Source organism: Lytechinus pictus, chromosome 9 (genome assembly GCF_037042905.1).
Source record: "Lytechinus pictus isolate F3 Inbred chromosome 9, Lp3.0, whole genome shotgun sequence".
Lineage (NCBI taxonomy): Eukaryota > Metazoa > Echinodermata > Echinoidea > Temnopleuroida > Toxopneustidae > Lytechinus > Lytechinus pictus.
The window spans coordinates 15,414,197-15,441,363 of NC_087253.1; the positions used below are offsets into that span (position 1 = coordinate 15,414,197).

General features: G+C 37.9%; 1 protein-coding gene across 1 annotated transcript; it reads right to left on the reverse strand.

Annotated features, from left to right (window-relative positions):
• Positions 1 to 142: 142 nt before the first annotated feature.
• LOC129267665 (sorting and assembly machinery component 50 homolog B-like) lies at positions 143 to 25,389 on the reverse strand. The gene is made up of 13 exons (XM_064104358.1): positions 25,301 to 25,389; positions 19,698 to 19,758; positions 19,510 to 19,590; positions 18,118 to 18,307; positions 15,609 to 15,715; positions 15,141 to 15,274; positions 11,601 to 11,688; positions 10,244 to 10,372; positions 8,197 to 8,355; positions 6,322 to 6,460; positions 5,736 to 5,885; positions 3,695 to 3,842; positions 143 to 3,053 (listed from the first exon to the last, which is right to left on the reverse strand). Exons 1-13 carry the CDS (start codon positions 25,387 to 25,389, stop codon positions 3,008 to 3,010), a joined length of 1,521 nt encoding a protein of 506 aa, XP_063960428.1. The 3' UTR covers positions 143 to 3,007.
• Between the last annotated feature and the right edge of the window lie 1,778 nt (positions 25,390 to 27,167).

The window sequence follows — 27,167 nt, forward strand, 5'->3', positions numbered from 1 at the left end:
TAGACACGTCGTTCCGATGTACTAAGCTTGATATAAAAGCGGATTATTAGTATTTTCTTCATAAAGGTCTGTGGACATGGATTAAATTACAGAGATGGCAACAAGAGCAGCAACAAAAATGAATTCTGTGAAGAAATGGAGATTCAGAATAAAACATGATTTAATATCACCTCTCTGGAGGAAATTTAACATCATAGTTTAATAATTTTAATATTTATTACACACATAAATTTTGCTAGATTCAAAATCTAGAGCTCGTACGACAAACGAAAAAAAAAAGAAGAAATCTGCAAGACTTCTGAGATTCTTATCCCAATTGAGACCAATACATCATGCATTGGATGGTAAATATAATTGTCTCCATCTCATTGTCTAACACCACATGGGCTTAGACCCAATTGGTATCAATTTGCTATCAAATTGTTCTAATTGCTTTTTGGTCTACACTACATTTGGTCTAGTCCCACTTTGTTTAACGTCCAGGAGGCCGTTTCATAAAGCTGTTTGTAAGTTGAGAGCGACTTTACAAACGATTGGTGAACCTTTCCTATGCACTAAACCATCGCCAATGAATATACCACTTACCACAAGAAAGGACCACCAGTCATTCTTAAAGTCGCTCTCAACTTACGAACAGCTTTACGAAACACCCAACCGATGGTATAATTTCCATTTTGTCTACTTTTTATCCTGCACTTTGTCGAATGACTAATTGATTCATAAACAGTTCATCTAATGGTGTTGCACTATCGATTTGATATTAGATGAAATAGGCATAGCCTAACTGGAAATTAAACAATATAGTAAATTGGCTAAATGGCAATCAGACGGATGGTTAGTATATGAACTGGGGGGTCTTTCACAAAGATTTAAGTTTGACTTAGAGTCACACTTAATACCGAGTTGCGGACAATATGAAAAGCTTGGCCGCATTGGTCAGATCGTGTCATGAGGATGCGCACTAATGCGTATCTATCGATAAGATCGCTGGCTGCATATCATGTACGCGTCGTCATTTGAGTGCGAGTTAAGTCATACTTAAATCTTTGTGAAACACCCCCAGGTTGCAGACGAACTAGGATTAGACCATGTGGGATGGGACCAAATGGAACATAGAGGAAGCGGGCGGAGACCAAGTGGCGTTACCAAGTTTCCTGTGCCCCGTTTCACACAAAGAGATACCATTGATCCGATCAACCTCAACTGTATGGAAATCCATTGATGTCATCTTTTTTTCTACAAAGAATTTGCAAAATGTCCTGTGTAAACAAAGAGAAGCACACTGAATTTTCAAGAAATCAATGAATGTGTGGATTTACAGCATATCTGGAAATATGCATTGTAGATGTTGACGTTGCTGGCTTTCCATAGTTTTAGTTGATCAGATCAATCACAACTCTTTGTTTAAGACGGGGGCCCAGATCTTCAACTTTTTTTTACTTTGCAGGATCTGGAAGAAAAGATGTGTAGAGGCGCCGAGTCGTATTCCCGCTAGAAGCCATCTTTTTAAGCCACAGTCACAAACGAAAATGACTCCAAACTGACCAATAGTATGCTATTTGAAACAATGTTAATATCTTTGATCGGTCTGGGGTCGGTTTTGTTGGTGTGACAATGGCCTAAGCCCCAACCAAACATGGTTATTAATACATATAAATAAAAACATGAATGACATGTTTTTTTTTTGCCGTGCATATATCCAAATGAGCCATACGATGTTCATAAAGGCTTGGTCCCACTGCACTTACAGATGCAGAGAGGATGTAAAACGGAAAAGAAACTTGCCATCTGTTGGAAAACGTTACATATCCGTTGTGTACATTTTGCATACGTGTTTCATACGCTCTTTATCCATCGAGCATCCGTCCACTGTGAATTCATTGTTTGCCCATTTTGTCCATTTTCTGGAGCGGATGAAAACGGATGGAGCTACCCCGATATTTTGCTTGTCCGCTGTATCCGTTATGAGTACGTTTTGTGGGACCAGGCCTTAAATTCACAATAAACATGAACATACATGCCCCAGTGAAACTCAAGATTCTGAATACCAAGATGAAATACATACAGGTATGCTGAAAAAAATTCAGCTGAAATGCACAGTCAAGTAAAATGCCTAATAATTTACTCAATCAACCAGTACTTTGAATTGAATACCACTCGTGGTACTTCACCAATTTTTTTTTTCATGTTACCATGAGTTTCTGAATGAGGGCTGTATCAAAATAGTTCAGAGTGAGTATCAAACAAAATGGAATTGATTTCTGCATTGATTCTATAGTTTGGAAAACATTATATACAGTTGACCTTACACAATGAATACTTGCATAAGATGAAACAATCTGTCAGACCAGTTTAAGCAAAATAAGAGGCATATATATACTCTTTATAAGGTGAATTTTTCCCAAATAAAACATCATATTTCTTGAGTCCATGCACATATGACTTCGGCAGACCTAGCTGTATATGGTTCAATGACAACAGAGAACATTGAGAACCGAGTATAAAGTGATGTTGAATGTTTGAGTTCATGATTACGCGGATGGTTCTACGATCATTGCTAAGCTTTGTGTTACGTGCCCCAGGTAACATACTGTTTTAACACCAACACCTAAAGGGCAACACTGGGTGATTTCAAGTTCAGTGTTGACCTATAGGTGTTGGTGTTAGGTCAATTTTTACACGAATATAACACCAAACATAAAATGAAGATGGTCCCTAAAAGTCACTCACTGGTTGTTGAGATGTCAATAATGTGATCTGGATCAGTTTTACAAACTCTGGATAAGTTTTGGAGCTAGAGGAAGCAATCCAAATTTCAACACCAACACCGGACTTGAAATCACCCAATGAGCTTGAAATAGCCCATTTTGAAAAAAAAAAAAAAAAAGTTTTTTTTGAAGCAATGATGAATGGGTCTTGAGTTTTCCACTGGTATGAAGCTCATTTGGTACATTTCAGCAGCCAAGTCACATGATCTCAATAGGGGATGGTGATTGGTTGATTCCTATCATAAGAAGCTGACACCAATGCCAAACTGTAATCCCTGACAGACACTGCATAAAAGGAATGAAAAAAAAAACAATATAAAAACTGATCAATACTATATAGATTGCAAAAATTATATTGTAACAGACAGCACCAATGGAAATTCTGTCCACACTCTAAATGAGACCATCCCTGACATTTTTGAAAGTTTAAAGGGATATATTAGTATTTTTTGCCAATTTTGAGGAGCAGAAACAAATAAATCTTACTTGTCTGTTGGCTGAATGGCCTGGGGTATTTTGACCTCATAATTTGACATTAGCATTCATATTGTCTCCTGATAAATGCATATTCAATTATTTTTTAAGGAAAAATAAGAATAATTATGATAGCTGGATTTATAAAGCGCTTTTTGCCAGAGGATGCAAAGGGCTGCTATTATTACCCCGGCTTTAGCTTGAGCTACCATCACCGGCGCTCAGTGCATGCAAGGAATTACTCCTGCTGGGTACCCATTCACCTCACCTGGGTCGAGTGCAGCACAGTGTGGATAAATTTCTTGCTGAAGGAAAACACGCCATGGCTAGGATTCGAACCCAGGACCCTCTGAAAGGGGAGAGTCAGAACCACTTGACCACGACGCGCCCAAATCAATAGAAAAATCAAAGATTGTTGCCAATTTTAAGGAGCAGAAACAAATCAATCTTACTTGTCGGTTGGTTGAGCAGCCCGGGGAAGGCAGTAGTTGAGCTCAAATCTGGCGATGGACCCGATTCGCAGGACCAGACCGGCTCCGTAGCTCCACCTGAAGTCCTGCCTTAGTCTCTGTAGATGGTCCTCCCAGCCAAAAATATTATCTGTCATTAATGAAAAATTTATTCATTCATTCATTTGGATGATGATGATGATCATAATGGTGATATTACTAATAATAATCATAATAATAATAATAAAAATAATTACAATAATAATTGGCTTGTATACATCATAATGAAACATAAATGCCAGGTGTGTTTCATAAAGATGTTTGTAAGTTACGAAGGACTATACGCACGACTGGTGATCCTTTCTTGTGCTACGTGATATATCCCTGTGTAGTTGACTCACCACCTAAGAACATGTTCCAGTCGTGCTTAACCCTAAAATGGCCGGGGGGGGGGGGTTGAATCAACCCCCCCTCAACATTTTCTGCGATCATTCCGCCGCGCGAAATTTTTTGACCGCGCCACTTTCAGAGTTTATACTTTTAAGTCTCGCGCATCTTTTGAGACCAAATTTACGACGCCCGGGTACGCGATTCAGAAATTACGCAACATTTTGTAAGTGCATGTCAGACCAAAAATTGTTCCAAAACGTGATTTTGTGTACAAAGTCAATGCAAATTGAGTTTTCTCATCTTATTCATAAAGATATGATTATTTTTACTTTAAACAGCTGAAAGCAATTGATTTTAGCATAATTATGCTTCAAAAAGGTTATGCAATAAATCTGGTGAAAAAAACAAAGAAAAACAAAAGGTTGAAAAACAAAGAAATGCATAAGAAATTCATAAAACAATAAAATACATAAGAAATTGATTTCCAAACCAAAGTTTTTTTCAATTGCCATTCTTATGAATGCTACAAAGAATATTTTTACCAAAAATTAGCATTCTATGAGCTTTATTTGGTGAATTAGAGCAAAAAGTATGATTTATGCATAAATTAGCATAATTAATTCATATAAAATAAAATCTCACTATTTTGGAAAATTTTACCATACAGCCTTGTAGATTACATCGCACACTACCAGCGTGCAAATTTTTGCGGCGCTCGCGCGATCGGCGGCCGAGATCTCAGGGGGGGGTTGAATCAACCCCCCCCCCCGGCCACAGACCAGCCAAAAAAGCCCGGCCTAGTTAGGGTTAAACTTTTTGCATAACTCCATCAACAGCTTTATGAAACACCCACCAGTTGTGATAACACATTCCAACAAGAGTCCCAAGACTACATAGGCTTTCGCATCCTACCGAGTACCCCAGGGTGCTACATAAGCACTTGCCCGATTGCCCGGGGCAAGTAAAAGTTAAAGTCGGGCAAGGGTTTTGAAGTAAAGACCAAAACTACTTGCCCGAATTGGGCAAGCAAAACTCTCACAGTAGAATTACCCAAATTAGGGTCGATATGATATATCGACCCTAAATTTGGTCATGGCGGGCAAGATAAAATCACTTTGGAAAAAAAATGCAAGAACAAGGTACATCAGTTCATGTCAAAAGAGAGAGAGAAAAAAAAAGGTAAATGGTTTATAAAACCGCAATATTTTCTTTTGAAGAGGTAAAACTTTGTTTTCAAGGATTTTTTCGGGCAAGCGGAAGCGAAAAAGATTTTCAGGCAAGTATATTCCAACTATTTAAAAATTTACTAGCCCGACAGGGCAAGTGCTTCTAAAGAGTTATGCAGCACCCTGGTACCCTATTAAACACCCGGCTGGAGAGTGGCAAAGTGTGGATTGACACCTTGCCAAAGGATGCTCGCAGAGCTGCAAACCTAATCAAGAGCATATTTTCAAAGAGATAACATAGGACAACTCCTAAACTAAACTTGAGAAATCAGTATTTGCATCAATCTATCAGTATTCTTCTCATGACAAATCACTGCTTGGCAGCTCAGTGCTAGGCCGAGGTGGGATTCCAACACAAGATTCCCTGATTACCAGGCAAGAGCTACACCACGACGCTTCCACAAATAGAAAATAAGAAAGATACTTACTTGTATCTAATGTCGTAAGGTTGCCTGCATTGACAAAGAAATGAGTCCGGAAGACATCCCCGAACCCGCCCCGTCCTGCCTTGATGAACGGTAGAGGGGTGTAGAGATGAAGGGCCCCCGCCCAGAAGGCTTCCCCACCCTGGTAGTCACCTAAAACGTAGACAAAGTAAAATCAGTGTAAATTCAAGAATACTAGCGAATGAACGGTAGAGGGGTGTACAGAAGAAGGGCTCCCGCCCAGAAGGCTTCCCCGCCCTGGTAGTCACCTAAAACATGGACAAAGTAAAATCAGTGTAAATAATATTGATCAAGAATACTAGTGAACGATAGGTAGAGGGGAACAGATGAAGGCTTCCCTGCCTAGAAGGCCGTACCGGCCTTGGTAGTCGCCAAAAAATTCAATGGCCACTCGACTTTGGTAAAATTGGTATGTTAGGTCATACTTCAGGATACTTCATATTGACCCTGTATCTAAAGCGTTAAACAGGCTTTAAACTATTATCATACTAGTACAGAAAATTGTCAATGACCATCTAGCAACAAAAAATATTCTAAATATGTTTAAAAATATGAACTTTGTTCATACCTTGTGTGTGGGGTCCGAGTCCGTTGATGTTGAAACCTCGAACATTTGTAGGCCCTCCCAGGAAGAAGCGATCGTTGAGGCGTACTTCCGTATCCGAGATGCCTTTCATGACTCCACCTTGAAGACTACCAGATAGCACCTATCAACCAAGAAAATACTATTTAAGTTGTTCATTAAAGGTCAAGTCCACCCCAGCAAAATGTTGATTTGAATAAATAGAGAAAAATCAAACTAGCATAACACTGAAAATTTCATCAAAATCGGATGGAAAATAAGAAAGTTATAGCATTTTAAAATTACGCTTATTTTTCACAAAACAGAGATATGCACAAATCAGTGACATGCAAATGAGTCGGTCGATGATGTCATCACTCACTATTTCTTTTGTTTTTTATTGTTAGAGTTATAAAATATTTCATTTTTACAGATTTGACCATAGGGACCGACTTGACTGAATCATATAAAACAATGCTTATTCCACATGTTTAGAGAGGAATTAATCACTGTTTCACTTGACAATGAGGAGAAAATTACAATATTTCATATAATGAAATACAAAAGAAAAAGTGAGTGGGGATGATGTCATCAGTCTCCTCATTTGCATACCAACCAGGATGTGCCTATAACTGTTTTGTGAAATTAAGCGAAATTTTAAAATGTCATAACTTTCTTATTTTATATCCGATTTTGATGAAATTTTCGGTGTTATGCTTGTTGAATTTTTATCTTTTTATTCAAATCATTTTTTGTTGGGGTGGACTTGTCCTTTAACAAGGTGGTTCAATCACGTACCACGAGTCTCGCCTGATATTGCAATCAATAAAAGATGCAATATGATCTTTTAACCCCTAGATAGCCTTGACCTTATCATCCTCAAGAGCACACGTGTGGTATTACCCAAAGATAATTTGCACCGAGTATGAACACAATCGATGTAGATGTAAAGAAATGACAGCAAGTTGAACAAAACTTGGAAAAAAGGATAAACATGACCTCATATCATTTGACCTTTTAACCCCTAGATGACCTTTTACCCCATCATTCTCATGAGGTCACATGTGGTATTACCCAAGGATCATATGTACCAAGTATGAACATAATTGATGCAAAAATAAAGAAATCAGATTAGGTTGAAAAAAAACTTTAACATTTTCGAACAGACTAACAGACCACAGGACCAACAGGAAACGTGACTACTAGGTCTCTGCTCTGCCGAACTTTGTTCAGGCAGGCAAGGCAAAAAAGTGGAGAATATGATTCATGCGTTTCAAAATACATGCGCACAAGCTGTGCTCTTATTGTGACATCACCCTGACAATAAGTTTTTATAAATAAAAGCAGAAAAATAAAGAAAAATATTGGTGATGATTTGAGGAAATCCATCAAATGATTTATAGAGCGTTAGGAATTTTCAAAGTGTTTAATTTGTGATGTTATCATATGTAAGCAACTTCCAAATATATAATGTAATATAAATTCCATGAATTCAAATTGTTTAATGGAATGCAAATAAAAAAAATTTTTCTTATAGAAGGGGGATGATATGAAATGTGTCTGATGATATATCTACCGCACAAATAAATCACTCTCAGATTTTTGAGAAAGTTGCATTTTAGTGTCACATGACATGTGGAGGTGCATTATGTGACGTCACAAAATCTTAATAAAACTTATGTTAAATCATGGTGAATTTCCCCTTTAAGCCTTGTTCACACCTTTGCGTTTTGAGGCCTCTGCTTTGGTCTGCATACTGACCTCATATTAGCTTGTTTCATTGCATTGTGTAGCGTTTGAGTGCGTTTGTCTGCATTCCGCAGCTGAGCTGAACACAAGCCAGGCTTCAACACACCTTTACAAACTGGCTATTGTACTTACACAGTTCCAGAACAGGGATTTGTTGACTTGAAACTGAAATTGTTCTTTCCAGAACTTGACATCGCCTCCGGTATATCCCGCTACCTCCTGGCTGAGCTTCAAAAGATATCCCTCTGACGGGTAAATCCTCTCATCTCTTGTGTCCCGTGTGAGTGTGTGCTGTACACAGATACAAATGAGAAAGGGTACCAGTCTTTAAAGCAAAGTACATGAACTTTCTGATATGTTGTTTAGTAAATGATTATGTTTTTTGTTCCTCTGAAGGGTAAATCCTCTCATCTCGTGTTTTGTGGGAGTATGTGCTGTACACAGTTACAAACGAGAAAGTGTACCAGTCTTTCATGCAAAGAACATGAACAATCTGATAATGTGTTAAGTAAATGATTTTGTTTTTTGTTCCTGTGAAGGGTAAATCCTCTCATCTCTTGTGTCTCGTGTGAGTATGTGCTGTACACAGATACAAATAAGAAAAGGTACCAGTCTTTAATGCAAACAAGTGGAATGCCTCTGGCCGTCTCACCTGCATCACGCGATTCAATATAGCAGCAGTGCTGATTTTGAAAACTACTATAACTCGCACAAGATGTTCAGTGATACTTGGTTACTCTTATTTCCACGTTTTATGAACTAGACCAATACACTTATAGAGATATGATGGCAATTCAACAAATACCCCCCACGTGGCCAAAGTTCTTTGACCTTACATGACCTTTGACCTTGATCATGTGACCTGAAACTCGCACAGGATGTTCAGTGATACTTGATTACTATTATGTCCAAGTTTTATGAACTAGACCAACACACTTTCAAATTTATGGCTGTAATTCAACAAATACCCCAATTTGGCCAAAGTTCATTGACCCTAAATGACCTTTGACCTTGATCATGTGACCTGAAACTTGCACAGGATGTTCAGTAATACTTGATTACTATTATGTCCAAGTTTCATGAATCAGATCCATAAACTTTCAAAGTTATGATGGTAATTCAACAGATACCCCCAATTCGGCCAAAGTTCATTGACCCTAAATGACCTTTGACCTTGGTCATGTGACGTGAAACTCATGCAGGATGTTCAGTGATACTTGATTAACCTTATGTATAAGTTTCATGAACTAGGTCCATATATTTTCTAAGTTATGATGACATTTCAAAAACTTAACCTTAGGTTAGATTTTGATGTTGATTCCCCCAACATGGTCTAAGTTCATTGACCCTAAATGACCTTTGACCTTGATCATGTGACATGAAACTCAGGCAGGATGTTCAGTAATACTTGATTAACCTTATGGCCAAGTTTCATGAACTAGGTCCATATACTTTCTAAGTTATGCTGTCATTTAAAAAACTTAACCTCAGGTTAAGATTTGGTGTTGACGCCGCCGCCGCCGTCGCCGTCGGAAAAGCGGCGCCTATAGTCTCACTCTGCTATGCAGGTGAGACAAAAACATGAGCAATCTGATGTGTTAAGTAAATGAATATGTTTTTTGTTCCTCTGAGGGGTAAATCCTCTCATCTCTTGTGTCTCGTGTGAGTATGTGCTGTACACGGATACAAACGAGAAAGGGTACCAGTCTTTAATATAAGCAAGAATTATGAAAGAAATGATAAAGATAATTGCAAGTAGTTTGTTAAACATTGATTCACAAGAAAGTCTGTAAAATTTACATTGATTTTCACTTTATCATTGTAGATCGAGATCAAGTGTAACTACATAAACTGAAATCGTGAAATCTGAGCTGAAAAAGGATCATACCGTTAGATCACCAACACAGAAAAGCGTATGTCGGACAGTGTATTATTATTGCTTGGGAAAATACCAGACATTTGACTCAATTATGCTTATTTCTCAGCAATTGCAGTTTCTTCCAGAATAATTTGGTACAGAGTTTTCAAAAATGAAAATGAACACTTGGTGGTTATTTATTGGATTCTGTTTGAAATTATTTTGAAATCGTTACCACAACTGGCATTTATCTTTAACTTGCAATTGTTAAGGAAATTTTCTAACTTTCATGAAATGCTCCCCCCATGTATGATTCCTTACCTTAAGAGATGATTTTAAAGAGTGGCCGGACTGTTCTCTGGTTGCAAAGGATGCGGTTCTTGTCAAGCAAGACAACTCTCTCCATACCCCCTCCCACTGTAGCTCAGACATACCTAAAACATGAGGAAACTATGAGGTATAAGGGAAAAAAAAAACAAATTCAGAGTCAATTTATTTCCACTTAACAGTTACAAATTCAAATTTAGAAAGAAGAGGAGGAGGAAGAAGAGGAAGGAGGAGGAAGAGGGAAAGAGAACTCAGACATATCTAAAAAGAAATTACGAAGAAAAGGGGAAATAGAATTCCAGAGCAACACTGTAGCCACTGTGCCGTGGGAGACCCTCCTTCACCCGAGACTCAAAATGAAGCAAAAGTTGCATACCAGAGCAACACTAAAGCAAAAGTGAGGGAGACCCTCATTCAGCTGAGACTCAAAATGAAGCAAAAGTCGCATACCAGAGCAACACTAAAGCAAAAGTGAGGGAGACCCTCATTCAGCTGAGACTCAAAATGAAGCAAAAGTCGCATACCAGAGCAACACTGAAGCAAAAATGAGGGAGACCCTCATTCAGCTGAGACTCAAAATGAAGCAAAAGTCGCATACCAGAGCAATACTAAAGCAAAAGTGAGGGAGACCCTCATTCAGCTGAGACTCAAAATGAAGCAAAAGTCGCATACCAGAACAACACTAAAGCAAAAGTGAGGGAGACCCTCATTCAGCTGAGACTCAAAATGAAGCAAAAGTCGCATACCAGAGCAACACTGAAGCAAAAGTGAGGGAGACCCTCCTTCAGCTGAGACTCAAAATGAAGCAAAAGTCGCATACCAGAGCAACACTGAAGCCACTGAGAGAGACCCCCTCCTTCAGTTGAGACTCAAATTGAAGCAGAAGTCAATCCATTTCTACTTAACAGTTTCAAATGAAGAGGAAGAGGAGGGGAGGGGGAGGAGAAACTAAGAGGAAAAGTAGAAAAGTAAAATTCGAAGTAAATTAATTTTAACTTAAGAAACAATTACAGAATGTATAAAAGGAGGAGGATGGGCGGAGGGAAAGAGAACTCAGAGATACCTAAAACATGAGGAAATTAAGAGGAAAGGGGAAAAATGAAATTCACATAGAGTCAATTCATTTCCACTTTAAGATACAATTACAAAATATAGAAAAGGAGGAGGTGGAGGAGGAGGAGAAGAAGAAAAAAGAAGAAGGTGAAGCTGAAGAAAAGTAAGAAAATCAGGAAAAGAAAATTCAAAGTCAATTCATTTCTTCTTATAAGAGTTACAAATAAAGAACGATGAGGAGAAAACATTAATCAAGTGACTAACAAGTCATTTTAACATGGCCTTCCAAAACACTTACAGTAAAATCTAGCGTGACACCTCGTCCTGTTTCGCGGTAAGAGCTGGGGACATAATCAGCTGAAGACTTGAAGACTGAACCTCTTAATCTAGTTCATAAGATAAGATAATCAAAACAATTGAATAGAATCAGAAAAACTTCAGATGTAATTACACACTTTTTGTCAACCCTAAGAAATCACTGCCTACTAATGCAAATTTGAATAAAAATCTTGCTTTGATCATTCCTTTTTGATGTGTGCCATATGCAAACTTGGTGAAAATGTATAGAAAATTAATAATTGTTGACAATTTGGCAAGCAGAAGTAGGCTATTTTTTATAATAATAGTTTAAAAATATGCAACAAGTATACAGTACTTAATATCAATGTTTATAAGAGGTGCAAATTATTAACCCCGGCTTTCGACTTACTGCCAACTATTTGCCTTTTTAAAAGCATCTTGATGATTCAAAGAAAAATTATCAAACTGAAGTTTGTTATTTCGGTCACAAACCTACTCACCTTGAGTAAAATTTCTTTTTGTCTGATACAGCGATTTTGTCATTTTCATTTCTTATTATGATAATCAATACTAACTCTAAATTGGCAATGAGGTGAAATTAACAAAATGAATATATACAATGCAAATATGCCACTTTTCATAAACTTGAGATTCGTCACAACCATATTTGATTTTTCAAAATAGTACTAATTCGAAATCATAGGCAAATTGAGGAGCAGAAGCTGCTCAATATCGGTTTTCTAAAAGCTGTGTACCTTGAGGGTTAATAAGCTTATTTTGATGGTTTAAAGGACCTCTCTGAAATGAGATTCAATATTTCGGTAACATCAGCAAAAAATATTAAAGAAAAAATGCTATGATATTGATTTGAATTGCCCAATTGTATCAACTTGCCTTAAATTGTGTGGGATACTACATGTATTCCAGAGTTCTGATTCTGCAGGCACACCCCCTCGTTCCCACAAAACTTTTTCTTAAAGGAGAAATATATTGATTATGAATATGGCCTTATTATATATCAGTGGAGAGGTAATGATGTGAGGATTACCATTAGGTCATTCAAAAATAACGAAAATAATACATAAGGTGGAAATCGCCAATTAAAAAGCGCTAAAATGCCTCTCCGAAATATGCCTCGCATCGGTCTCTGAATTGACTCGAATTTGATGACGTCACTGTCTGTACGAGAGGCGTGATTGGCTCTCCCACGTCAAGCTCCACTTGCATGCAAAACCTGTTGCGAGGGTACGTTTTCTCCACACTGACACTGAATACTTCGATCATGAAATGAAAGAAAACCCAGAAGTTTATCTAGATTTGGATTTTCAAATTGATGATTATGCAGATGAAGAGAATGATGATAAAGTTTCTAACTCTAGAAAAACAAAGTGACGTGGATGGTGGTAAATTAAGGGAATTACGCCGGTGATGATGAGTAGGACAATTCAACTTGCAAGCCGATTCGCTACCAACGCATGCAGCTGCTAGCTGCACCGCGGGTCAAATCCATGAAAATGAATTCCATGCAGCATGATCGACCACATCCAGACAGAGTCTCTTTCCTCTATCAACAACATAATGAGAAGGAAAATAATAAAATTACTGTACTTACAAATAAGTGAATATATCCGAACCTAGGCTGAAGGTAAATCAACTCAAGGAATAGCAGCAGACGATATGCACCGACGATGAATTTCACGTGGCTGGAATAGATTGTCACTCGTTCTGTTAGATAAAATGTATATCTCATTATTTTGACTAAATTACGAAACTCGGAGAATTAGTATTCTACATAAAAATTAAGTAACACCTGGCACTTTTTTTTGAATTACGATAAAATATTTTTGAAGCAAAGAAATTAAGGTAAATTAAAGTAAGATATAAAGGATCATCCACTTAGCCGCATGCGATTGTAAACAAACAATCAAAAGCACATGGCCAGCTTGCTCGCCCATAGAGTTGGATAAAGCGTAGCTTTATTCAACTCTATGTGCTCGCCTTGCTGATCGTTTACAATCGAATGCGAGCTAGGCGGATGATCTTTTATATCTAATTTTAATTCACCTCATTTTCTTTGCTTCAAAAAGGTTTTATCGTAATTAAAAAAATATAGTACCAGGTGTTACTTAATTTTTATGTAGAATACTAATTCTCCGAGTTTCGTAATTTAGTCAAAATAATGAGATAGAAATTTTATCTAACAGAACGAGTGACAATCTCCCAGCCACGTGAAATTCATCGTAGGTGCATATCGTCTGCTGTTATTCCTTGAGTTGATTTACCTTCAGCCTAGGTTCGGATATATTCACTTGTTTGTAAGTACAGTTATATCATTATTTTAATTCTCATTATGTTGTTGATAGAAGAAAGAGACTCTGTCTGGATGTGGTCGTGATGGAATTCATTTTCATGGATTTGGCCGCGGTGCAGCTATCAGCTGCATGTGTTGGTAGCGAATCGGCATGCAAGTTGAATTGTCCGACTCATAATCACCGGCGTAATTCCCCTAATGTATACCTCTATCCACGTCACTTTGTTTTTCTAGAGCTAGAAACTTCATCATCATTCTCTTCATCTTCATAATCATCAATTTAAAAATCCAAATCTAGTTAAAATTCTGGGTTTTCTTTCATTTCGGGATCGAAGTATTCAGTGACAATGTGGAGAAAACGTACCCTTGCAACAGGTTTTGCATGCAAGTGGAGCTTCACGTTGGAGAGCCAATCACGCCTCTCGTACAGAAAATGACGTCATAAAAAATCCCCAATTTCGCGGACGTAATTCTGCGTGTTTGAAGCATTCAGAGAGAGAACTTTAAACTATCAATTAACTGAGTTCCATCGGTCTCCATGATAAATGATTTACACCATCGTGTTCTCCTTATTTTCTCCTTTAATTTGATATATGATTCTCCATTTTTACGATTTTCAATATAGTTCTACTTTAACAACAGGTGCACTACATATATATATGTCCTTCTGGAGTTATCCTAGATTTTGAACAAAGCAGCTCGCCCCCAATGAATAGAGATTTAGGAGAACACGCTCTAATCCTAGAAAGTACGATTCCATTCTAACGCTTTGTCATGCTGCTCCAGATGGGTGTTTCATAAACTGTTCGTAAGTTTCGAGCGACTTTACAAACAACTGCTGATCCTTTCTTGAGGTATATTATGCACACCAAATTTTAATTGGTGCGGCTTGTAACTTACGAACAGCTTTATGAAATACCCACCAGGGGGCCGTCTCATAAAGCTGTTCGTAAGTTAAGAGCGACTTTAAGAACGACTGGTGAACCTTTCTTACGCGGTAAACCATCACCAATGAATATAACATGTACCACAAAAAAGGATCACCAGTCTTTCTTGAAGTCGCTCTTTACTTACGAACAGCTTTATGAAACACCCACCAGCTATGATAAAGCTTGCAATCTTGCAAGCAAAAGCTTAGCAAGAACAGATATGATTATTGATATCGGAAAAAGTACATACATGTATTCTAATGTCTACAAACCAAATGAATCTTTTAATTGAGCTCACCTCTTATCAAATTCCTCTCCAATGGGTTTCACCAGCATGACATTAAATCCTGAAGAATGCTTGGTCCCTCTCGAGTACTCAGCGACTAAACTCTCAGCTCGGCCAAACGTGTTAGGCATCTTGGCCCCAAGAACCTACAGAAATGTTGAAACTTACTTTGAAATCAATTCAAATAGTTTTCAGCAAATAGCGAAGATTGCAGATATATGCTTGAAGCCAATGCCCTTCCACTCCTCCACTTGTAAAATAAGTTTGTCTGCCATAACCTGACCTACCCCTGTCAAACGTGATTTTTATTTTTTATTTAAATTCCATCAAAATAAATGATGAACAACCCTTATTTTCAGTGTTTTGCCTATTTCTTGTGTTTTTTTTTTACTTCTAAATTGCACGGTAGCACATCATCCATGACATGGGAAGGAAAATAACGACAACTGCAAAAAAAAAAAAAATATAGTCTTATCTTACCAGACTGCCTTCATTATTCCCCACGGCAGTATGCGCGCTACCTGTCAGTCTCCGTTTCTCTTTCACGTTAAAGGTAACGTCTAGGCCATCGGTACCAGCTCCTTCTCCTATTCAGTTTAAAAAAGTGCCAATAATATTAATGATATCTCACTTTACGTTGCGTTTAATACATCCAAACAACATGTCTAAGTGGCTTAAGGTTTAATAGTATCCCAGTCATCGGATCCGCACAGTGGTATGCACTTTAGACCAGGGGCCCGTCTTACAAAGAGTTGTGATGGATTCGATCAATCGCAACTATGGACGGCCAGCAACATCAACATCAATTATGCATGTTTGTTCGAAATATTTTCTAGCTTTGATGTATATTCATGCATTCATTGTTTTCTTGAAAATTCACTGTGCTTCTCTTTGTTTACAAAGGACATTGTGCAAATTTTCTGTAGAAAAAATCAAGACACTGATGGATTTCCATAGAGTTACGATTGATTGGATCAATCGTAACTCTTTGTAAGACAGGGACCTGGTAGACCAAATGGCCCAAATTCACAAAGGTGATTTTTAAAACCATCGCTTGAACCCATGGTTTATGCAAATTTCCTGTATAAATTGCGCTCAATTTATCGCATATACTGAAAAGTGTCCAATACTGATGCGCGCCTTTGTCACATTGTGCTAAATGACGCCTGTTGCCATGGTTAAGTACGCTTTTTTATTCATGAGTCCACACTTTAAAGAGTGGGCTCATTAATTAAAAACATTGGACTCATGAATAAAATAGCGATCCTAAAGGTCAAGTCCACCCCAGGAAAATGCTGACTTGAATAAAAGGAGAAAAATCAAACTAGCATAGTGCTGAAAATTTCATCAAAATCGGATGTAAAATAAGAAAGTTATGACATTTTAAAGTTTAGTTTATTTTTCACAAAACAGTGATATGCACAACTAGGTGAGTCAATCGATGATGTTCATCACTCACTATTTCTTTTGTTTTTTATTGTTTGAATTATACAATATTTCATGTTTAATAGATTTGACAATAAGGACCAACTTGAATGAACCATATAGTATTAAACAATGCTAATTCCACATGTAAACCAAGGAATTATCGTTCTATCACTTGACAATGAGGAGAAACTTAGAATATTTCATACAATAAAATACAAAAGAAATAGTGAGTGGATGACGTCATAGTCTCCTCATTTGCATACCACCCAGGATGTGCATATAACTGTTTTGTGAAATTAAGCATAACTTAAAATGTCATAACTTTCTTATTATACATCTGGTTTTGATGAAAATGTCAGTGTTGTGCTTGTTGGATTTTTCTCTTTTTATTCAAATATGTTGGGGTGGACTTGACCTTTAACCATGGCAGCAGGCGTCAATTTGGCGCACTGACAAAAGCCTGCATCAGCATTGGACATTTTTTAATCTATGCGGTAAATGGGTGCAATTCATACATGAAATCTGGGTTCAACTGATGGTTTTCAAAACCGCCTTTGTGAATTCGGGCCAATGGGTTTTAGTCAATGTGGTATAAGACTAGCTAAGAAGTAGACCAACAAATCATGCAAATCAAATTATACATCCCAAGACAGGATCACCTATCTTCTAAAGTCGATCATAACTTTTGAATAGCCATCTGGGGTGCGTTTCATAAAGCTGTTTGTAAGTTAAGAGAGACTTAAAGAATGACTGGTGACACTTTCATACACGCTAAACCATTGCCATCAAACATTTTGGTGTATACCATTAACCACAAGAAAGGATCACCAGTCATTCTTAAAGTCCCTCTTAACTTATGAACAGGTTTATGAAACAGCCACCTGGGCCTCGTTGCATAAAAGTTACTGTTATGGTAACTTTGCCATCCGATGGTAACTACCATGGTAACTCTATCTAGCAAGCGCAGCCACATCACCCCTATATTTAAAACTCTTCACAGGTTGCCCCTGAAGGAACGCATAGTCTTTAAAATCCTTCTTTTGATTTTTCATATAGTCGATGGAACTTCCCCCAGTTACAATACGTCTTTGATGCATAATTACCAACCCTCAAGAAATTTACGATCCTCATCATCTAATCTCTTACAAATTCCAGTTGCTAAGAAATCATGCGGGGAACGGGCCTTTGCTCATGCAGGGCCTAGCCTGTGGAATTCTCTCCCACACAGTTTGAAAACCCAGACTTCAGTGACCACCTTCAAGGGCAACCTGAAAACATACCTGTATAAGAGTGTTTTTTGATAGACATTGACTTATTGTTCAGACATGTATTATATGTAAATAGTTTTTGTTGTTCTGCTCTGAAGCGCCTTGAGCATCTAATCAAGATGGAAAGTGTGCTTTACAAATCTCATGTATTATTATTTATCAGCCAATCAAAATCAAGGATTCCATGCAAGATACCATTGGATAGCAAAGTTACATGTACCATAATAGTCCCTTTCATGCAATAGAGCCCTGGCTGGCACCCCTTTCTTAGACATGCAATACAATATTGTTACCTTTGCTTGTATCGATGAAGACTCCAACTGACTTGAAGACACCGAGCCCTTCTAGTTTGACCTTAGCTTCTCCGGTCTTCTGGATGACCTCCTTGAAAGTCTTCGCCTGGAACACATCTCTCATTTGACGGATGACGAGGTCATCTTTGGTTCGACCCAAGCCGTCGATGTGGACATGCTCGACTTTGACCTGGAGTGCACAGAGAAGCCAAAAAATTATTATTATTTTTCTATTTTGGGGGTCACTTTTCACAACCTTCTGCCTAAATCTTCTAAGTTGGATAAGCTCCAACATTGCAGGGAATGGGAATTTTCTGGGCTCTTAATTTTGAGGGCTCTCTTGAGCATTTCAGGGGTGAAATTGCCCCATTTTTTTTCTGACACAAAGATCGAAATTTTCAGTCTAATGCCGAGATGGTCAAATTTGCACTTCGAAGTTTAATACCTCATGGGCAATTTTGGTCAAATGACCTTTCATTTCTATCATTATGATAGGCAGATTTCAAAGCAAGATATAACAAATGCATGCCTTACATAGCAGGATGCAGAAATTGCATAGACCAGGAGACTAAAATAGCACACCAATGAACACTCTATGAAGGTATTTGTTGCATTTATACTTTGAATGTATTAGCATGTTGTTAAAACATGTACGTTTTTTGTGAATCTAATGGAAAAACACAATTCGAGAGAATATACATACGTATGAATAATCAAGATATCAGAGTTGGTGCTTATCTCACTGAACGTTAAACCATGTCACTTTGGTACGAATCATCGCACGGCTGGCAGAAGAGCGGAAAGAAAAATCGCTTTTTGGTAAATGCTGTAGGCTATATTTGGTGTAAATGCCTACAATGACGTAATCACGGGACGATTTACTAAAAAATATTTTTCAGGGCTCACGCGTATTAACGCCCTTCTGCCAGCCCCGCACAAAATGACCTTCTTCTGATTATACGCAGAAAGGAGCTCCGAACTGGCTTGTTCATTCTTTTGGCCTGAATATTATTCTCAAAATTTGTGATTATGTTCTACTTTCCAAATTGCGGACATTAGCTTATGTGCACATTCTAAAATATGACCTTGCAAAAAAAAAGAAGGAAAGATAGGTTCAAAATTATGTTTTCAAGATTAAATAATATACATTCAAATCTGCATTACTCTCTAAATAAAAAAAAATATCTGTGGTTCAAATGGTCATTTCTGATTAATCACTCAAATTTGACAAAGAAAATTATAATAAAATGAAACTAAAAGTGTTACAGTACTATGCAGTGAAACATGTAAAGAATATATCAATAAGAATTTTTACTCTGTCCCTTTTTTCTTATTCATTTGACATTATGAAATTATAACTGAAATAAAAAACAAATTATATAAAGATCTTACTGGATTATTTCCATCAAAGACATGCCGGTGTACAGTGGCATCTTCCTCTTCAAGCGTAGGCCTCTCATCTGATGTAATTTCCTTTCAAGCAAAATATAAATTTTTTATGTTAGATACATGTATTACACTGTATTAAAGAGTTTTAGTCACTTGAACATTTTGAATTATAATGTACAATTGGTACTCACCGGTTCTTTTCTTGCAAAATTTGGTGATTTCCTTCCCTCTTCTGGCCAACTCTCGAGACAGCTTTTATCGCGATAGGGTCATGTACATGCAAATCAGAGCGCCCCCAAAGCCAGTTTTCACCTGACGCTCGCAAGTCGCTGGGCAAGTTGGCCTTTATTCAAGGCGTTCTTTTTGTTATAATTTTATAATGAAGCTTATATCGAAATCAATGTAGACGAGTCTGTGCAGGGGCGTAACACTAACAGTGATATATAAGGGGTACAGCATATGCTGCGTGTGGAAAATAAAAGGTACATAATATGAGTCCAGAGTGAGCAAAGGGAGCGAGAAAAAGACTTTTCATGAGAATCTTATTTTGAGATAGATTTTGACAGTGATCTTACATTTTTTTTCCTTTCCTCCTTTCCTCCTTTTCTTTTTTGTTTTTGGTTGCAGAACATTTCGGCACCATGGGCCAAACCCTTGTTACCCCCGCGCTACATGTACATGTGCGCTGGGAGCCCTGGGACCTCTGGATATCAATTAATCCAATTTAATCCTTACAGATGGCAGATTTTGTCATCAAATCACGAGTGATATAGATTTGAAAAAAATTGTAAAAAGTCGCCAGAAAAAAAGCCTTTTGAGATAAAAATTTTATTAAAGGAAACCAAAACCCAGGAAGAAAAGCAAACTTATTGGACAGAGTAAAATGCGAGGAGCAATCTAAAGCTTGTTTTATCAAAATCGGTTATAGAATAAGAGAGTTATGGAAGTTTGAAAACTCTTGTTGAACTTTCTATGGGGATCTTCAAATTGGCAAACATGCTTCAAAATGGCTGATTTTGTGGACAACTCTCCATTTGTTTTGTACACAAATTTTCAGATTTTCCTCATTATCTTTCAAATTGTATCTTGCCTCCTTCTGAGCACAACATATGTCATGGGAAAATATAATTCACACTACATATGTCAAGGTCAGGAGGAGTTAATGTGAAATATGTAAAATAAAGGGGAAAATCTTGTTCCCCGCCTATTTATGCCCCTGAGGGTATGTAAGCTACATTCATGATCTTAATCTTTATAATGATTCCGATTTTGAGCGCATCGACATATTTTCAAAGTAGGGGGGGGGGGGTGGGGTGCATTTTCTCAAGTAGAATTTGACAACCACCTAAAAAAGGATATCACAAAAAAAAAAGGAAGGTCATTTTGTCCCGCGCAAAATTTGACAAGTAAAAAAAAAAGGTTGTCACAAAAAATGATAGTCATTTTGTCCATGTAATATTTGGCAAGGCCCCGACCCCCCCCATAAAAAGGTTATCACTAAAAAAAATGAAGGTAATTTTGCTCCCCGTAAAATTTGACACGCACAAAAAAAAGCAAAAAAGAGAAAAGAATATGAACGAAGCATTCCCATTACAAATATTGCTGTGATTCTCATAAGGGAGGGGGGCACAGAACTTTGTATGAACGACATATTTACATCCAAAATACTTGCATCGGCAGATAAATACCAAGTATTTTATGATTCATGATATTTATCGGCCGATGGAAGTATTTAAAAAAAAATTAAATTGGCACTGCTCATATTGTCGCCCTCTAAATGCGTCTTGTAGCTATAGGCTGCAATAACAAAGACGGCAAGATGGCGACAATAACATCTGTATCTGCTCATCTTCTTACATTTTTCTTCATGTAAAAAGAAGTTTATTATTTCCTAATGAGGGGAAATGAAGTTGTAGCCCATTTACATAAGTTTGGGATCAAAACCTGGATCTGGATGTATACGATGCAGGGCCCTCCGGGCATTAACGCATCGGGTACTTGACCTGAATTTTGCCGGGACCGGCAGGTGCAATACACCGGGTGAACACCCTACTCTTTGACGAATAGTGTATTGGTTTTAACGTGCAAAGGTTGTGACTCTCCTATACACGTATACACAGGACCAACATTTGCGTCCTTTCCGATGATGGACGGAGTGTTTTTCCAATTGCATTCACACCTGCACTGAATACAGTGGTGAGGCACGCCAACACACAACGCTATAGCATCAGACTTTTTTATTATTAGACACGTTTCGGCATGAGCGGGACTCGAACCCCTCACGTTGAGATCTACGCTCTTATCCGAAACATGCGCTCTAACCAACTGAGCTACGCTGCCTCACCTTAAAGAAAACTAGTATTTTGGAGCAACATTGTTGTCTCCAAAATACTCGGTGTGTGAGGGCCTATGCCATGCCATCCCGTTCCAGGCTCTATGGAGAGTAAGCCTACATCAGTAAATGACTTTTACTCTCCAGGAGCCTCCAGGCTAGGCCACTCCTAGTACCAATGAGGTCCAAACATTAACATATGTATGGACCTCATAGGCGACATTACCCAAATTATGGGTTGGACAATGCTTTTTTGATTTCCATCCCAGGACTTTGGTAAATGTACGCCTTAATACAAGTTGGATGCATGTGATATAACTTTCATAAGGTCTGAAAAACAGAATAAGTTATTAATAATATTTGAAATTAAAATGGATTAATGTTAAACTTACATTTCAGGCCCTTTTTTTTGATTTTTCGGTGAGCGTTCCACACAGCTGATTAACTCCTAAGTGATACGCGTACTGGTCAGCTGATCGGTTGGTTATCTTTTTGTCAGACGTTCATAATTTATATTAACTTAAGCATATCAATCTTCAGTATCTTGATTTCAAAGCATCAGTATTGCAGAGAACAGTCATTATTGATTGGAATCAGTGGCGGATCCGGGGGGTGGGGGGTGAGCATTTCTGGCCCGTTCGCCCTTGTGAGATTTATAGTAAATATTTTGGATGTAAATATGTTGTTTTTACTAGTTATGTGCAACCCCTCCCTTATGAGAATCACAGCAATATTTGTAATGGTGATATTTCGTTCATATTCTTTTCTCTTTTTTGGCCTTTTTTTTTGCTTGTCAAATTTTACGGGGAACAATATGACTTTCTATACATCACTTTTGGGGACAAACTTTTTATGGGGGTTGAGGGCTTGCCAAATATAAAGGTGGACAAAATGACCTTTTTTAGTGACCTTTTTTTTTACGCGAGACAAAATGACCTTTGATCATTATTAGTTAAAACCATTTTTCCTTTTTTTTTTTTGGGGGGGGGGGGGGTTGCCAAATTTTACGTGGGACAAAATGACCTTCATTTTTAGCCCAGCTAAAGCCGGGGTAATAATAGCAGGGCCCGCTGGGAGAACAGTTTTCGGAACTGAAGTGGCTACCCTGGGTAAATATACCTCTATTATTATTATTATATATTATTTTTCAGTGACAATACTTTTTTTATTTGTCAAATTTTACGCAAGACAAAATGACCTTCAATCATTATTATAGTTAAAACCTTTTTTCATTCTTTTTTTTTTTTTTTGGGGGGGGCTTGTCAAATTTACGTGGGACAAAATGACCTTCATTTTTTAGTGACAACCTCTTTTTTTATTTGTCAAATTTTACGCGAGACAAAATGACCTTCGATCATTATTAGTTAAAATCATTTGGCATTTGGGGGGGGGGGGGGCTCGCCAAATATTACTCGGATAATATGAACTTCATATTTAGTGACCATCTTTTTTTTTACTTGTCAAATTTCACGCATAAAAAAGCAGGACAAAATGACCTTCCTCTGTTTTAAATGATAACCTTTTTTTTTGGGGGGGGGGCTTACCAAATATTACGCGGACAAAATGACTTTCATTTTGAGTGACCATCTTTTTTTTACTTGTCAAACTTTACGCGATACAAAATGACCGTTTTTTTATAAAGGATAACCTTTTTTGGGGGTTGTCAAATTTTACTTAAGAAAATTCACCCCCCCTAATTTGGAAAATCGTGGATGCGCTCCTAGTTGGAATCATAATGAAGATTAAGATCATGAGTATAGCTTACATCCACTCAGAGGCGTAAACCGGCGGGGGCAGGCTGGCCCTCCCCCCAGTGGATTTCACCGGAAAAAAACGGGATAAGGGAAAAGGAAGGAAGAAAGAAAGACTGAAAGAAAGAAAGAGAGAGAGAAAGGGAAGGGGAAGAGAAATAAAAGGCCAAATACAACACATAAAAAAAAGCGGAAGGAAAGAAAAATGCATGCGAGAATCATCCCGAATGTTATGTCAAAATCTATCACAAAATTGATATTTGCAATAAAAGTGACGAAAGTTAGGGGGCGGTGCCCCCCGAAAAGGTCCCCCCAACAAAAAAAAAGGGGGGGGGGGGGAAAGAGAAAAGAAAAAGCAAAAGGGAGGGTGTATAACTTAATTGTTTTTCCTTCTTATTTTTTTTTGTCAAAACAATAAAAACCTTAACGAAATGTTTTTCTATAATAAGGTCTACACTCGCGATTTAATAAAAAATAGCAGCCATCTACATGTATAAGGTTTAAAATGGCTAAATATCCAGAGGTATCGAGACCCACCTGCTGATATAGCACTGGGGTACACGATGGAAGGGTTAGGCCCAGTGGCCCTGGCCCGAATGTTCTACAACCAAGATAAACAAGAAATGAAGGGAATTAAAGAAAAGAAAAGGAAAAGTGTAAGGTTTAGGGGTGTGAGTGGTCACAAATAAAAAGATCTGAAAAAAGCTGAAGAGTGTTGAAAAAGTCTGAAATAGAAAGAGCTCCCATACTTTTTGTATAGAGGAAGGCCAAAAATAAGCTGAAATTAAGCTGAAAATCAAAACAAAAAAAATCTGAAATCAGATAAAAATCTGAACTCTCACACCCCTGAAGGTTAGACATCTATCTCAAAGTTAGATTCGCACGAAAAAGTTTTTTCTCGCTTGCTTCACTCGCTTGGAACATATAAAGCAACTTTATTCCCACGCGCCACATATGTTGTACATTGTGCCCCCTCTTTCTTTCTTTTATTTATTTTTTTTACTCATCATCACGCTACTGCCACACAGAGGTTTACCCTAATGAACGTGGACAATCATAAAAAATATAATTTTCATCTCATGTGACTGGGAAATTTTTGGCTCCACCCCCCCTCTTGACCCCTGTATTCGATTTTGATTTGATAGGGGCCTATACCTGATGTAAGCTTCAATATAAAATCATAACGGAAAGAACGCCTTGAATACAGGCCAACCAGCCTAACGACATTGCCGCGTCACGTGACAACCAGTATTAAACGAGGATGTGTACAACCCTATGACGATAAGGCTTGTCGCAAAAGTTCAGCAAGTTCTGGACAAAAAGGCTTCAATACCCCAAGAAAAGACCAGGCGAGTACTACCGTATTCATACATTGTACTCCATAAGGACTAGGGTCTCATTTAAAAATAAATTTCATCATGGAGCTCCATGTAATTTAAATCCAACTTTATTCGCGTGCACTCACTTTTTTAACACGGAAAAGGATGGGCATGGTGCCTCGAGTGTAGTCTGCAGGCACAGACCCTGATTGGAACTTTGATCAACAAGTGTGCTTCCACGCAAAGACTAGCACATACAAAACTTGCTGTTCCAGAGCCTTCAGTACACAAGGCATGAGTAGGCTGCACATTCAGACCCTTAACTCGAGTGAAGGGTTTGCCCAGCAGACTACCTAGAGTGGGCTAGATATAGGCCACTCGAGGCCACTCACACTAGTACGAGGTTAGTATGTATACTAACCTCGTACACCGGACCGCGTTTGACCCTGGATTTCGAAGTAGTCGGCAAACATCGCTTCATTGTAGAAGTTCATTTCCCCCCATTAGGCACTTATAAAGTTTTTTTTACACTAAAAATAATAAAAATATTAAGAAAAATCATGTAAGAAGATGAGCAGATACTCACCGATGATCTCGTCGCCATATTTCCTTCTTTGTTCGTAGCCTAGTTACAAGACACGTATAAGAGAGGGCGACGATATCATGAGCAGTGCCAATAAAAAAAAAAAAAACTTCAATCGGCCGATGATAATTGTGAATTGTAAAATACTTGCATTAGCCAATAAATATTTATGAGCTAATGCAAGTATTTTACAATTCACGATATTCATCAGCCGATTGAAGTTTTTTTTTTACATGATTTTTCTTAATATTTTTATTATTTTTAGTGTAAAAAAAACTTTATAAGTGCCTAATGGGGGGAAATGAACTTCTTTTCCATTTACAAAATCGTGTGATAAGCAAGTTAAACAAATCAAGTATTTTGGAGCAACATTGTTTTCTCCAAAAACTCTCCTTTCTGTGGCCCAATGCCTTGCCGTGCCAGGCGTCATGGGGAGTAAGCCTACGTAGTAGAAATAATTTTACTCCCCAGACGCCTCCAGGCTAAACACGGTACAGTGTACGAGGTTAGTAATATAGTATAGCATAGTACTAGTAATAATATATACTAACCTAGACCAAAAGCCTCAGTCTCTGTATTTTGGTTGTTCCGCTGAACTGCGTTGGCTCACTCACCAATACATAGACTGAAGAGCTTGGAGGCCCGTATGTACAGACAACGTATTAGCAGTAACATTAGATCTAACATTCGGCGGAAACCCGATTTTCCGATCGTTTTTTTGTACATAAAATGTCACATTATGAAAAAGAAATCACATCCATATTTACGAAAAAATGTTTAAAATTCAGAAATATCGTACCTTAGACCGCAGTTACCGCTAATTCCTTTCAAATGATGATCGAAACATCGTCATCTTCGATCCTTTCGTTGGTCAACGTAAGTTGCCATCTTTGATGACGTCATCATCCTTATAGACGTATTTACCAGTCGCTATATATCGCGATTTGTGCCGCTGCTTTGCGTTTGTAGATGTGCGTGTGTTCGGAACTTGTGGCTCGCATTGATTGGCCAAGGCCAGGATATCGAAATTTAATCGGAAAGCCTTGATAAAAGCACAACTCGTTGACAGCTGCCATTTTTTCCTCTCCGGCAGAAAATTAAAAAAATAAGGAATAACCCGGGGAATAACTCATCGGAAACGTATATTTTCGATATTTTATAGAACTAACATAATCGCTGATGTGGTTTACGGTACACCATGTGAAGTGTTATAGAAACAGTGGATAGAAGAAGAGAAGAAATCGGCGAGTAGAGATGAGGAGTCTCTCTACTACTCATCATCTCTACTCGCCGACTCAAGCCAGCATCTCCTCATTAGCTCTACTACTCAAGCTGTTCTCAACTCATCAATCTTTCCTGGTTTACAGTCCTTTTCAGGACTACTTTCAAGAAAGAATACTCTACTCTCAAATCGCCACTTTCTCGCCTATCCATTTCTTCTCTTCTTCTATCCACTGTTTCTATAACACTTCACATGGTGTACCGTAAACCACATCAGCGATTGTACATACCACCATGCAAACCTTCAAACAACATCAGAACTAACATAGTATCAAAAGAAAGATTAGAGTGTAACGAAAAATAGTGGGCCTTCGCATTCAAGATAATATGTCATTTAGAATCTAAAACTAAGAAATTAAAATCTGGACAAAACCCGTCCTCCGAATTGCCGACCA